The 14064-nt window shown below is 38.4% G+C and overlaps 1 protein-coding gene across 1 annotated transcript in view; it reads right to left on the bottom strand.

Annotated features, from left to right (window-relative positions):
- wdr11 (WD repeat domain 11) overlaps positions 1 to 14064 on the bottom strand; it is a 62477-nt gene that overhangs the window by 23393 nt on the left and 25020 nt on the right. The window contains exons 11-12 of the mRNA XM_080508003.1: positions 7486 to 7570; positions 3631 to 3737 (exon numbers count right to left, since the gene is read on the bottom strand). Of these exons, the coding sequence (XP_080364129.1) occupies positions 3631 to 3737; positions 7486 to 7570 (192 nt within the window). The remainder of the gene's footprint in view (positions 1 to 3630; positions 3738 to 7485; positions 7571 to 14064) is intronic.

Below are 14064 nucleotides of genomic sequence, written 5' to 3'. Positions count from 1 at the left end.
AAAAACGCATTTAAGGTTTATTGGTTACTATAACTTGCCCAAAGATATGAATGTGAGTGATGGTCTGTTGACCTGTCTGGGATGTAACATGGCTGATCGGCTCAAGCAACCCTTAATTGGAAAAAGTCCAGGAGAAAATCAAATCAATTAATAGAAATGCGTGTTGCTTTAGTCTCATTGTACCTCAAAAGGAAACCCAGACTTAAACATTGGTACACCTTTATTTGTTCAAGGCTTTATTCGTATTCTGAAAGGAGCAGGGGTTTTTACTTTGAGCGACAGTTGTGTGTTTACAGTTCCTTTAATTGTAAGCCACTCATTATTACCTTGCTTTGTAATCTGCTCTTTGCACACACTGCTGTCAGCAGACTGTACATGCTTTCAATGCACCATCTGATTTAAACGAGGGAAAGATGAAAACACTGAATACAGAAGAATCCATTTAATTGAGTAGAGCTTTTTTCAATCCCAACAAAGTTACCAGCAGTGTTTATGCTAAGGTGTTTAATACACCAATCATTAAAGATTAATTTTAAGGAATTAAGAAGCAAAGGCACTAGAATTAAGGACGTAAGTCAGTTTGAGCTGAAATCCATCTTATCTGCATCACATTTTCATCTAGTATTAATAATAAATAAAGATATATCGCTTCTCAGTGGACAGAAATGGAAAGTAATTACTTGAGCCCACTTTTGCCTTCATATTTTTCCCCAATAAGGAAGTTAATTTGATTTAAAAACAAAAAACAACCCAAAAAAAATCCAATAGTGAAAACATATTTCAATTGTAGTATGATGGGAAAAGGTATATGAAGGAACCTGTTATTTTTTATCAAAGTTCACATCAATTTGGGGAAACCAGCAAACCAGGAGGAGAGGATGATGTGTTTAAACAATGGCCAGCTAAATAACTCGGGTTTGAATTCAGGATAATTAGAATATGAATGTATATATGACGTCTTTTGAGATGCTTTGACATAAATACAATGTTGACAGGAAGCATTTTTGTTGTCAAACATCTTCAACTACATTGAAGATACATTGGAACTAAACAAAATATTTTTACTAAACCTCTAAAATCTATATTATAAATGCAGTTAAAAAGACATTTCAGCAAAAAAAAAACATTTCAGAAATTAATTATGTTAAAATTAACGCTTTCCTCGAAAAGTTGAATGCATGGAAAAATGATTTAGGAAAGGATGTGTTGATTAAACAATGGGAATCGGTTTGTGCAAAAGCTCACAAACAAAATGTTAACTGCAGGTTAAGGTTGCTGCAATACAAATGGTTAAGGTGAAAATACATCACACCTGTAAAATTGAACATATACAACCAAAGTATTCTAGACAGATGTACCAATTGTAACGAGAATAAAGGCACTCTGTGGCATTGTCTGAGAAAATGCAGGAGGATTGTGATCTTTTGCGTTGCGGTGCCACAAACTATAAAGGAAAAAACATCTGAAGGGGAAACACTGGATCCTGTTGTCATTTCTTCTGGCAATGTAAGATGCACAAAATATAAAAAGTTTTATATTTTTATCGGTTGTACCTTCTATCGGAATGAATTACAGATATACTGAGCAGGAAGAAGAATGTCTTTGATGTCTGGAGGCCATTTGTGGACGTTTGTGGGAGGATGAAGAGGATCACAAAGGACAATAATGTTTGATAGGGTCAACTGGCAAATTTAAGCAGGTAGTTAAAAGGCATGATAGCATGATAGATCATAATAAAATAATTACTGAAATTCCACTGTGGATGTGAAAGGAGAATGTGATCAAACTTCTGGCACGCAAACAGCAGCCACTGAAACTCAAACTTAAGGCAAAGAAATGTATGTCCTTAACAGTGTCGAAACCTCATTCTTCTCACTGATTGCAAATAATTAGTGTAATGGCACCTCCTGTGACGGCGCATATATAAATATGTGTAATTAACCTCGAGATACATAATAAATATTTATACTGTAAGTGTTGCATTGCTGGATGGATTTGCAGATCTGATTTCACTCGGATACCCCCCCCCCCCAAAAAAAAAAAGAAAAGAAACTTAAAAGAATGTCAGTTCAGACGAGCTGCTACCTTTGCTGCAGGAGCCACAATTGTAAAGCAAGTGTAAGTGATAACTTCCACATCTTATCCAAAAAAGCTGCAGCTTTAAAGGGCACAAGATGTTCGCTTCAGTGGATTCGTCTTCCGGGTGAACACATTTTGCTCTGTACCTTTTAAAGACCTGCTAAAGTAAAAAATATACTCACTTTCCACAAAAACTTTAAAACTGCGGATTGGAAATTTGTGGAAATGAGTGGTAATGGTCATATTTCCGTGTATTGGTTTATTATCTGGGCAGAAGTGAAACTTTTTTAATGTCAAGCATATTTTAAAGATATTTTCTGGTAGAGTAACTCTAAAAGATATGTATTGCTTTTGTTTTAAATATGCAACACAAGGAGTAGGCTGAATGTGGTTTTGACCTGAAAATTGTTGGCAACAGATGCTTGTTATATCATGATGTTGAGTACTTTAAGTTGTACCATTTTAAACACAACATGTTGAGAGCTGTGGAAAGCTAGCTTTTTTTTTTAAGCTTTAACAGAGAGTGTTTCCTTTCGTCATCTTGGTGCTATCCTCTGCTAAACATGTCCCACAGCCACTTTATCTCTGCACCGAACACATACAGATTGAATTGATATGGATATTTCCTATCTTACGAAAGGACTGGGAGGTTCACAGAGCCTTCTGCACAACCAGCAGCTGCATTAACAGGCAAGAACCATTCAGCAGATCTCAATCACGTGAACTCATTTAAACTCAGGAGAACCTCCCCCCCACGAAAAAAAACCCCCAAAACAACACAGAGCATCTGTGTGTCAGTGTGTGGCATCGTACCTAAAGCTGAAGTAATGGACTGTTAACTTTGATGACTCAGAGGAGAGCTATTAAAGCGGAACCTGACCACAGTCCAGACGAGTGCTCGAAACACACTTTGACCGAGCCATTATGGAGACCATAATGTTTTTATTGGACCCATGCAAAACAAATAGCTCAAGCCAAAAACAATCAGAATAAAACCTATGAACCTATTGACCAAAACAAAGTTTGACAGATCTGATGTAATTAATATCAAATCATTGATACTCAAATGTTAAAATGTCACTTAAACCTTTTCTTATTTCGAACAATATAGTGGCTATAAGTATGTAACTCATGACTTCCCATCCTGGTTACTTATAAACCCATCTCTCTTTGCGGTTTTATTTATTTCATTTCTAGATTCTGAATGAAGTGGAAATGTACAGAAGCTTCTGTTCTGCGGACAAGCATCCATGCTTTCATGACAGAATCTCATTTTAGAGCTCGGCATCCCTTAGTTGCACCCTGACTATTTACTTTGGATTCAGAGTTGAGTGGGAGCGAGTGTGCGAGTATCCCCTGGAGGAGTGAAACAAGAGTCTTTCTGAGATAAAACAATAAAAGAGAACGTGTGAGAGTGCCGGGGACTGACGTTTCTATTTTCTTTTGTTGTTGAGAGTTCACAGAGCCTAAATATAGATATAAGTGAGAACAAAGGATAAATTAAGCGTTGGGCTTCGGGTACAGGAGATGTTTTGTGTGGGCGTCTCTCACCTGTCGGGAGGTCGACGTGCTGCAGCTCATTTCGCACGAGGCCCATGTTGTTGGGGGCAGAAGTCGCGAAAGACAGGAAACTGGTGAGACTCACCCATTCAATCCCCCTGTGGATTAAACCCCCCACACATGTTCTTAGACGGATATTTTACATCCAGCAAAATGAGAAAAGACTATTCAATCAATACAGCCAAGCAGATTACTTAGCCCAGCAATCCGTAAGGTATATCTACAAATTTAAAGTAAAACAGTTTAAAAATGCAATACAAGTGACTGTGAGAAATGGATATTTTTGAGCAACGGGCCCAGTTGAGGGAGCACCAACTCCGCGGTAATGAGATGGTAAATAGCCACATGATTAATTAGTCGATTTCCCCACTAAATGTAAATGAGATGCTAAGTTGCCGGCTTCCTTTGCCATGGCTGTGCTGGGGCGAGGGCCGCTGGGCTCATTTCCATAAACGTCCCTGCTCTCCCCACCTCGGAAAACACACAGCTTCAAACTTATTGCTGTACGTGAAAGCGCCAGAAACAAAAATAGCAGACACACCTAATCACAGGAAATGTGATGAAAATAGATTAATTTGAAGGCACTATTTATATGGTTACTCATTTTGTGCCGTCCTATACAATTCTGATTATAGATATCAATTTAATATGCTTTTTGTGTTTTTGGCAGTGCACATCACTGAGTGAAGAAGTGCATTAGTAGTGTATGCAGCTTGGAAATACAAGAAACAGAATCTTGGGGGGGCATGACAGGTAGATGAAGAGCATAATGTCAAGTATTAATTCATCAGCATAAAAAAACACTGTCAAATGTCACTTCAACATGTGCGCACGGGCATTGCTTAGCTCATTAAAGTTGGCTGGAGTTTTTTCATGTGTGGACACCAACTTCTCTCATTAAAGAGAGCTCGGCTCCGCTTGAATGGATGGCGTTTGCTCCCAATCAATCTCTTAACAGAATTAATTGATTCAATCTTGTGCTTAATTAATCCTGGTGAAATAGTTTTACTGCTCATTAACGAATGGTAACTAATGACACTCAGCCTACACTTTGTTGATGTTTAGCTCCTTCTAAAAACTGTGCAGTGTTTTGACTTCTGTCATTTTGGTCACGGCCCGCTGGCTACACGTACAGGTGGACAGCCCCGACAGGTCTCCAGTGTCTCATTGTCATGCAGAGATCTGTTTGAGTGTTCATTACCAGGATATGATTGTTTATGGTTGGTTATTTTGATCTTTTAAAGCGCTGTATGTTGTTTTGATTGACAGCTCATTTCAATGCTGCAGTCACAAAGAGACTTGAAGAGACCGTCAAGGGAACGTTCCCTTCCTTTACTCCGATTTCTCATTCATTTCAGGAAGTACGCTCTGGACTAAATGATTGATTTAAATGTCAGTATGCATCTTTAATATGTAACATTTGTGTTTCCAAAGATAATGGTAACTATTTTTACTGTCACAGTGAGCAGACGGCATAGAGATGATGATACTATGGCTGACTTGTGGTTCCATGATTGAGTGCTGACAGTTGGGTTAGGAACACATTAATTCATTAAGCTACAGAATATGTGGGACCTGTTTCACAAACTATTACCAGGACTATGGAAACACAGGAGGACAAACATAGATATTATAGAAAATGTTGTAATACAAAGCCAATATTCCACCACAGTTCATCATGCACCGACATTTTTGTATTAACTACAATGTACAAAACATTAATGTTATATGAGTGGTGTTTTTGCAGAAGCACACAGCATATAATGACATGCTACATCAGGCTAACAGGTGTTCTGACACAGAGGCAGCCACTCACAAAGATCTGAAAAAAGATCTGTTCTGAATTGGATTAAATTAAGGCATAATTAAACATAATTTGAGACGTACATACATACTGTATATGTGTATATCTGCCTATTAGTCAGAACACCTGCTAGCCTGATTTAGCAAGTCATTATATATAGCACACACACACGCACAGGCACACACACACACGCACAGGCACACACACACACACACACACACACACACACACACACACACACACACACACACACACACACACACACACACACACACACACACACACACACACACACACACACACGAAACAATGTACTGTTTTTCCCCTGTGGGTTTCATTCCTCTGAAAAATTAATTTTTTTGTCCCGTAGAACAAAGATATTCAACTCACAATCCCAGTTGTTGTTGCCAGCTGTGGCCAAGGACAACTCCAGAGAAAAATACTTAACATTTAATGCCACAACTGAGCAAAGGGTGTTTACACAGAGGGTTGTGGTATTGAAGTATTCACACCATACAGAACAATGAGCAGGGGGAATAATAGCTTTTTCTCTAGCTTCTTATAATTTCATTTCCATTCAATACCAGACAGAAATAATAGAAATCAGAGTTTAGGGTACTACATTTAATAGCTTTCGAAAAATCTAAATGATCCCTCAGTTTTCTTGTACAGTTTTGCTTTCCTGATTAAAACACTTTTATAAATAAAATAAAGGGCCCGTCTTAAACAAACCACTGCTCTTTCCCAAATGGTGCTTTTGAAGTGTGATAGACAGCCATATTAATTAGTGACTAATGCTCAGGAGAGTATAGTAGAGAGGAAGGGAGCCTTGCAGAAGGCTGAAATTTCCACCATCATTTTTTCAGAAGCAGATATTGGTAGTTAATTTACAAAATACATTTTCTTCCATATATCACGTAATTTGTTCCTGTTACAACACACTGCCTCCTCTAACACTTGCCACATTTCTATACAACCTCAATTAAATGCTGGAAATGATCCCAAAATGTAATTAAAGTCAAATTTGTTGCAGTTTCCCTTATTATTTTTATCAATAATTTCATAATAGGTTTGGCCCCTCTGTGATATATGCAGTCTCCACACATAGACATCTATTTTTTTTTATCTCTTACCTGTTCCAGAGTGATAAAATACTTTGCTTGATATTTCCTCAGGATACTCTGCTATGCACTGCAATGTTAACTGTACAATTCCAACTCCAAAAATGTTGGGCTGATGTGTGAAATGTAAAGCAAAAAGTTGGTCTACAAATCTCATGAATAAAAGACACCTAACTATTTTTGCTGTCTTGAAATGATTTGCCAATGTAACATTACTTCAGTCTATTTATGCATGTGGAAGAAACAAAAGATCATTCAGACATACCCAACATGTCATTTTTTTTTTTTTCTTTTACAGGGTCTGGCTAGATCATGTAGTGTCTAATGCCAGAAGGATTTTACTGCTCACTGATGTACAACCCTCAGTCGGATCATCACTCAATGTTTTGATTTATAGTTTTCATTACTCAATATGAATATACAACCTTCTGGGCTTTTGGGCATCTTTTTATGAAAGCAAAACAAAAATATTGTGCTTCTGATTGGTGCATTATTTTACCTTTACATACCCTCCGGATGTGTGTATCATTTTCATTTTGCAATGCTATGTATTCTGATTTTATACATTCTAGTCAAGATGACCACACTCTAAAGTGTGGTCATCTAAAGTGTGGTGTAGAGCTAAAACACTCAACACCCCAATGATACAAAAAAGGACATTATTTCTCCTCAGCACACTGGAGCCGACATGGCACACTAATTATGTGATTGCCTCTGAAAGCACTAATGAGCCAGAAAACAATCAACAGAAAATCATTTTGCCTGAAGCTGAGCATCCGGCCAGTGGGGTTCGTATAACGTGTCATTTTGCAGACATCGCACCTGAGCAGTACCGTGGGAACATTTAGTGGGGTCCGACCTGCTGACCCAGAAAAACTGTCTAACTGTACACAATTAACTGTGGAGAAACAAAACTTTTACCTCACTTCGCAAGAGTGTACACTGAGTTCTTTGTGGAGAAGACCGCTGGTGAGGTTATAGACCAGTACAGAACCATTGCTGGTGCCTGGAAGAAAAAAAAAGAGAGAGAAATATGAGACAGGTTGACAAAAGGTCACAAACAACTCCGTTATCTTAGCAGCATCTATCCTCCAGCGGGACCAGAGAGATGATATGCCAGAGGAACACTCCTGTGTGTGTGTGTGTGTTCCGTGTCACTGCTGTAGGTGTGGATAGAAGCCGCACATCAAACCTTGTGTCATTCAGCTCACAGCCCCAGAACATGGCACGGTTTTATTTGCTGGTGGGAACAATGAAACAGCTCCATTGCTTCCTCGACGAAACCTGATTAAATACTGGCTGTGACATTTTACAGAAACTGCCGGGAGGGTTGAAGAAGTGATGGTTTTCTCATGCAACCAAAAAAAACAAACCATTTAACTTTTGTGTCGCTATTTGCAAACCTCCAAAGAATGAAAAATTAAAACATAAAAATGAGGGGAAAAAAATGCATACGATTTTCTTCTGGTGTCACGAGGTTAAGCGTTGATCTCGGTGATGGCAGACTTGAATTTGAATCTGGGTCTTGGCAGGAAATTCATCTGGCATAAAAACTACCAGTTTACAGTACAAATGGGAATGAATTGCTGTTGAAAACTCTGTAGAAAAAGCCTGACCAAAGCATAATCCTTTTATTATGGGATATGCGAACCCAAATATGCAAAATTCCGAGTACTACATGTCAACAGACATATTGTCTTTTGCACACTCCCATTTTTATTTGATATTGTAACATATGCAATAAGTGCAATAACAGTTTATTACTGCATTTACTGTACTAAAAAAGCATGGTTTACTCGAGCACAATGATTACAATCACTTTGTCATGGTTTTGTGGAATGCCACTGTCGAGTTTCATATTAGTGAGTAAAACAAGCGTTCGTAAAAGACTTAAAACAATTGAGGTTATGACCTCAGCAAGGGAGCTGAAAGACACAGCACTTAAAATAATTACTTTATTCAGGTGCAGAACTCTGCAGCAGATATGAAATCAAACTAAATGTTGTTCCTCCCTCCAAATCTTATTTGGAGGGAGGAAGGGAGTTTTCTTTTTATTGTCAAGACTGCAGCTCATTTTATTCAATTACTATCAAGAGGATGATTGAACTGGGCCGAAGTGCAAAGTCTTTCTGTGGAGAACTGTTCAGTCAGCAGTGGGCTTTTGCAAGACCACCACAAGATGACAGGACATCTGGAGGTGGAGAAGTGTGTGTTGCCGCAGAGATCCATTTATCAGCATTTGCCTCGTTCCTTCATGCTCTCTGTGCAGCTGATGGATGTTGTGGGTCATGGAGGCAAACAGGCCGTGGGTGGGTGATGATAAACCCACCCGTGTTTGCATTCTCCAAGAACCGGCAGTGGTTTACTTAAGGCGAGATGATTAGCTTTGTCTGTACGACAGGAACAAATGAATCAATATTGCTTAACCAAGTTCGTGAGGGATGTCAAATCTATGGCTCGCAGGCTGGACACAACACTACACAGCAAATGACAGCGGTGATCATAAAAAAGAGATATGATGGAGGAAATATCAAGAACATTGTCAACTTGTTTTTAAATTTGCAATGAAATTATGCTGCCACCAATACTAATGTCTACATTCATTATGTCACTGCGCATGGAACGTATGCAAGACAAGTAAGAACTGCTTGATGGATAATATCATCAAGTGGTTTAAACGACCCAAAACATCTTTCTCACATTTCACTCCACTTAAATTCATATTATTCAAACAATCTACTTTGCATGCAGTGATTATATACTCTAATGTATGTTCTCTATAGAGCAGTAATAAGCTATTATGTCTCCATTAAATATTACACTTCCTGCTAATAAATTCACGGAAACCTTGTATTATCCATTTTCTATTATCAGCATAATGCCTGATCGTTAGAAACTATAAAACCACAAGTTGACTCAATGTGAGCGCCAAATCTAACACGCAGATACATTTTGACTTTTAGACACAGCATGGAAGCGAAATATATTTAATTTAAGTTGAATTTTAGAATCTGAAAGCAAAGTATCATCTTTAGTCATGTATGTAAACGTGAAATTTAATTTTTTTTACCCTTCATTTGAAATGAAATCCACACTAGTAGACATGGAATTATGATCTGATCATGAATGAATGAATGAATAGTTGAATAAATGAATGAATGAATGAATGGATGGCTGAATGATTGAATGGATAAATAAATACATTAATTGATTAATCTTTATTTTCGATATTCATACACATTGATTAACCTCATCACTCAGATCATAAAATACACATCATGAGAGTGATGAATATATTTTCTATCCATCGATCAACATGACAAAAAGAGGAAAGTGCTGGAAGAAAAAGAGAACAAAAACACCTTGTGATGCATGGCATACTGGCTCATCAGTCAAACATGGCGGCCGTTCTGTTCTTGCTTGGGCATGCATGGCAGCACACTGACATTTATTGATGATATTCACTGCTAACAGAAGCAACAGGATCAATGCAAAGTTATACAGAAGCCTCACTTTGTGCTCGGATTCAGCCAAATGTATCAGAACTGATCGTTTCATCTTTCAGCAGGACAACGATCCAAAACATTCAGCCAAAAGCAATCTCAGTTTTTAAGGGTGAAGAAATAAAATATTTTTCTGAATCGAACGCTTGGCCTCAGTGTACTGAGACACAAACCACCAGATTAAGAGCAGTGAGTAATAAAGAAGAGCAGCTGTGAAGGTGGGGAAAAGCATTGGCAGGGAAAACAAAGAAATCTTGAAGTGGTCACATCAGTATATTCAAGTTAAAAAAAAAATTTTCTGTATCTTTGAAATTACCTGAGAAACTTGTCAATAGCAAACAATGTTCTCCAAACAAAGCTTAAACTTGGAACTTAGTACCCATTATTTTTTCTCAGATTGAAAATACTTGAGCACAGAGTTTGATAAAGTGATGCATTTGACAGATTTACCACCCCATTCCCCAAATTAAATGACAAAAATAATATATTCCTTGAGAGTACCAGAAATTCTTCTTCAGAGGATAGAAATCTTTCCACATCCACACCAAAATCCAATTTGATCACCATCCAAAATTAATTTTTCTTCAGCAAATGTAGGTGGTGACAGTTCAGAATGATCCTCAACCGAACCCAAAGTCAACAAACAAATGTGGAGTGGCAGAAGATGAAGTGCTTTGTAAACTGAAAGCCTTGAATAGATTAGTTTGTGGAGTGCAAACTCCAGCGGTACTCCCTGTGACAGGCCACTGGAGCCAAGAACGAAAATCTATCAATTTAATAATTGGTTTGATATTTGGGGTGCATGCCTCAGTAGATGTCTTCATACAATTATAAAAGTGTTTATTTCCTACATTTCACTACTAAGTGACTTCATATTTTGCCACGTTGATACTTTATCATATTCTTAATGTTCAATTTCCTGATCCACACAGTGCAGGATGAAAAGAGCTGCCAGGTTAGCAGGCAGAGATACATTAAGAATGCCACTGTCATATAACTAGGAGAGGATTGTCGTCTGTCAGGATTTGTGTACATGTCAGTGGAAAGGAAAGCCGTGGCAGGACTCCCTATCTATAATGAAGATGTCAGGTCTTCCACAGATTACAGCTTTTTAACCCTGGAGATCCGACAGCAGTAATTCCGGTTGGCTGGTCGGCTGCACTTTCCTCTGGATATTTCGGAGCAAGACGGACTGACAGAGTGAAAAATAGAAACAGAAAACAAAGAAGAGCTTCTGCCTTTTGTCTAACTGTAATGAAAGTATGGATGGCAATTTCAAACCCCAGTGCTTTCACACCACAGGCAGAAAGCCCATCACTTGCTTTATTTGTGCTGAGTGGAAGGTGTAACAATTCTGTATCTCTTAACTCTTTCTCTGACTTGTGGCGATTCACAGAAAATAAATGACTTCAGCTTTTTAAAATCAGATACATGCCAGAGAGAAAACATAATGCACACAGGAACAGGCGCCAGGAATCTCAGCTGTACGTGCCAAGAGATCTTCCGTGGGTCACTCTGAATTTACCAGTCAGGTGTATTCTCTGGCTCTAAGTAAACAGGAAAGAAGACATACGCCACCAGCTGCCAGAACACCTGTCACATTAGTATCGATAATGAGGAAGTGGCAATAGCGAGTGTTTCCCAAAAAAAGCACACAGTTTATAGAGCATGGCAGTGAGGCCAAATACTTTATTTCAAGACTCCACAGAGTATTTCTCGAGCTATGCCTTCTACGTCACTGGCACAATGTATGCATTCCTCTTAACTATGTTAATAAAAGAAAGTGCTTTTGAATTCCACATATTAGACTCCAGACAGCCGTTACAATTGCACACAGTTCTCTTGAATTACCTGGACATTGCTTTCCACTCTTCAACAGAGCTCCAGTCCCCAATCTAAAACCCGGATCTCATTAAGCAGTCTTTTAAAACTTATATTCGCAAAGCAATTCAAAGGAAGTGGAGCAAAAGGCTCATTTCAGTGATTCAGCAAGAGGTTGTTTAAATACTCGACTCTGCAAGGCCACAACGGGGACTTGCCGAATGATGTGATCAGAAACCGTAATTGCCCTTTACTAGTTTTCAATTCTCTGTGCCACAAGGAGACTGAAGTGCAGAGTCAACTCTGCACCATCTGCAGCAACCTGATGGGCTTTTCCTGCAACCAGCTCCAGAGCCACATATTGATTGTAAAAGAAAAGGAGATACAGGTCTGAAGAGTGAAAAATAACTTTTGAAATAGCTACTACCATCAACAGGACAGTAATTGCAGTGCTCTGTTGCAGCAATGAGATAACCTTCATAAAAGCCGATAAAGAACAGCACTGGATCCCTGTTTGGGTCATTAAGCAACAATCTGCTGCTGAACTTCAAAGATATGAGAGTCCCACCACTGTGGGTGTGATGCACATAACAGAGAGGCAAAGGGAGCCACTGAAATGGTTGTAAGATGTGTAGGTTGAAGGCGTTATTATTCAGCTGCTTGTCGGTGGGGCTGAAGGAGCCCATGCATCTTTGAGGTATGATTAATTTATGTGGGCTATGTCAGGGGAATGAGTGTGGCCTATTTTTCAGCTTGACAACTGAACTGAAGGTTCGATGTGGGGGGGGTTTGGGGTGTGTGTGTGTGGGGGGGGGGGGCAGTATGCCTTGGCTTTAAATGGAATTAATTTTTAATTAATAACTGGTGCGTAATTTGTAAAGTGTGTGTGTGTGTGCAGACATGGACTTCCCCACACGTGAATAGATGAATGCAAAACTAACATATACACAATTGTGCTTATAATAACTTTTTCATAATTGTATGCATATATGCACCATGCTGAGTAAACAAATTGCCTAAATTGTTCAGATGATCAAAAACTAATAGGTGCTTTGACTCTCACGCTGTGTGTCTATTTTCACCGATAAGCAGTGATAAGAGAGGCTGAGACTTACAGGTTAGTTCTGAGCCTTTTGCATCATTTTCTGAGCCTGTGCAGATACGATAAACTGCTCCTCTTAAACTTTGTGTGAATATTCACATCAGTGATTTGAATGTTCACACTTACTGACATTTCATTTATCTGAGTTTTATTTAACCTTAACAGTGACGCTTTGCGAAACGGCTTTAAGAAAAGATGTCAGCTGAAATAAGAACATCTCGCAACTCGAAGGACAACTTGGGAAGACTTAATCACTTTAAGTGGTACCGACAGTCACTGGCGGACATATTCCAAAAGAGTTTTGTTCACTTGGGAGCCCTACAGCACATGAATTTAAACAGGACGTGATAATGCGTTGCTATTGAAGGTGAAGTGACTAGATATTCCCACACGATTAGGACAATTTGAATTTCAGTACAGTAATCCACACGCACCTACACAAAGTGTGTTTTGTCTCTTCAAACTCAGGGTATTAGAGATCAAGTTACAAAGGAAACATTTCCAGTCATTCATAAATTGGAGTCAACCCAAGTGTCAACATATGAGCTGGCAATTAAAATATTTAGCTGAAGCAGCATCAACATTTAACCCTTTCTGTTGTTGTATCCTCAGCAGACCTCATGACTCACCGAAGCAGCAGCATTTCATGAATTAAATCAGGTAAACATTTTCAACACAAACATCATTTGAATGGCAAACAAGGACTAAGGCAAGACGAATGACAATCTGACAACTAAAACTGTTTGAAAGACATCTAGTTTTGCTGCAAAAAAAGTAGTTTTGAAAATATCGGATGAACTCAACAGAATTTTAAGAGTATGCAGAAACAGACAAATTAGGGGGTTAGGGAATGCTTTTTCAATTAATTCTACCCCCTTTTCAGCTCCGAAAAACAGACGTTTTATTATACTCAATCATACATTTTTGGAAAACATTTGATTAGAATTTGAATGGATACAAATTAAAATGATAAAACATGATTATATTGAAAAACATGCAAGGTTAGACACTCATACATTATTTGGTAAACTTGCTCAACTATTTATCACAAAGAGTTAATCAGTCTCTAAAATG

Source organism: Blennius ocellaris, assembly GCF_963422515.1.
Source record: "Blennius ocellaris genome assembly, chromosome: 13".
Taxonomy (NCBI): Eukaryota; Metazoa; Chordata; class Actinopteri; order Blenniiformes; family Blenniidae; genus Blennius; species Blennius ocellaris.
This window is presented reverse-complemented; position numbering and strand designations above follow the sequence as displayed.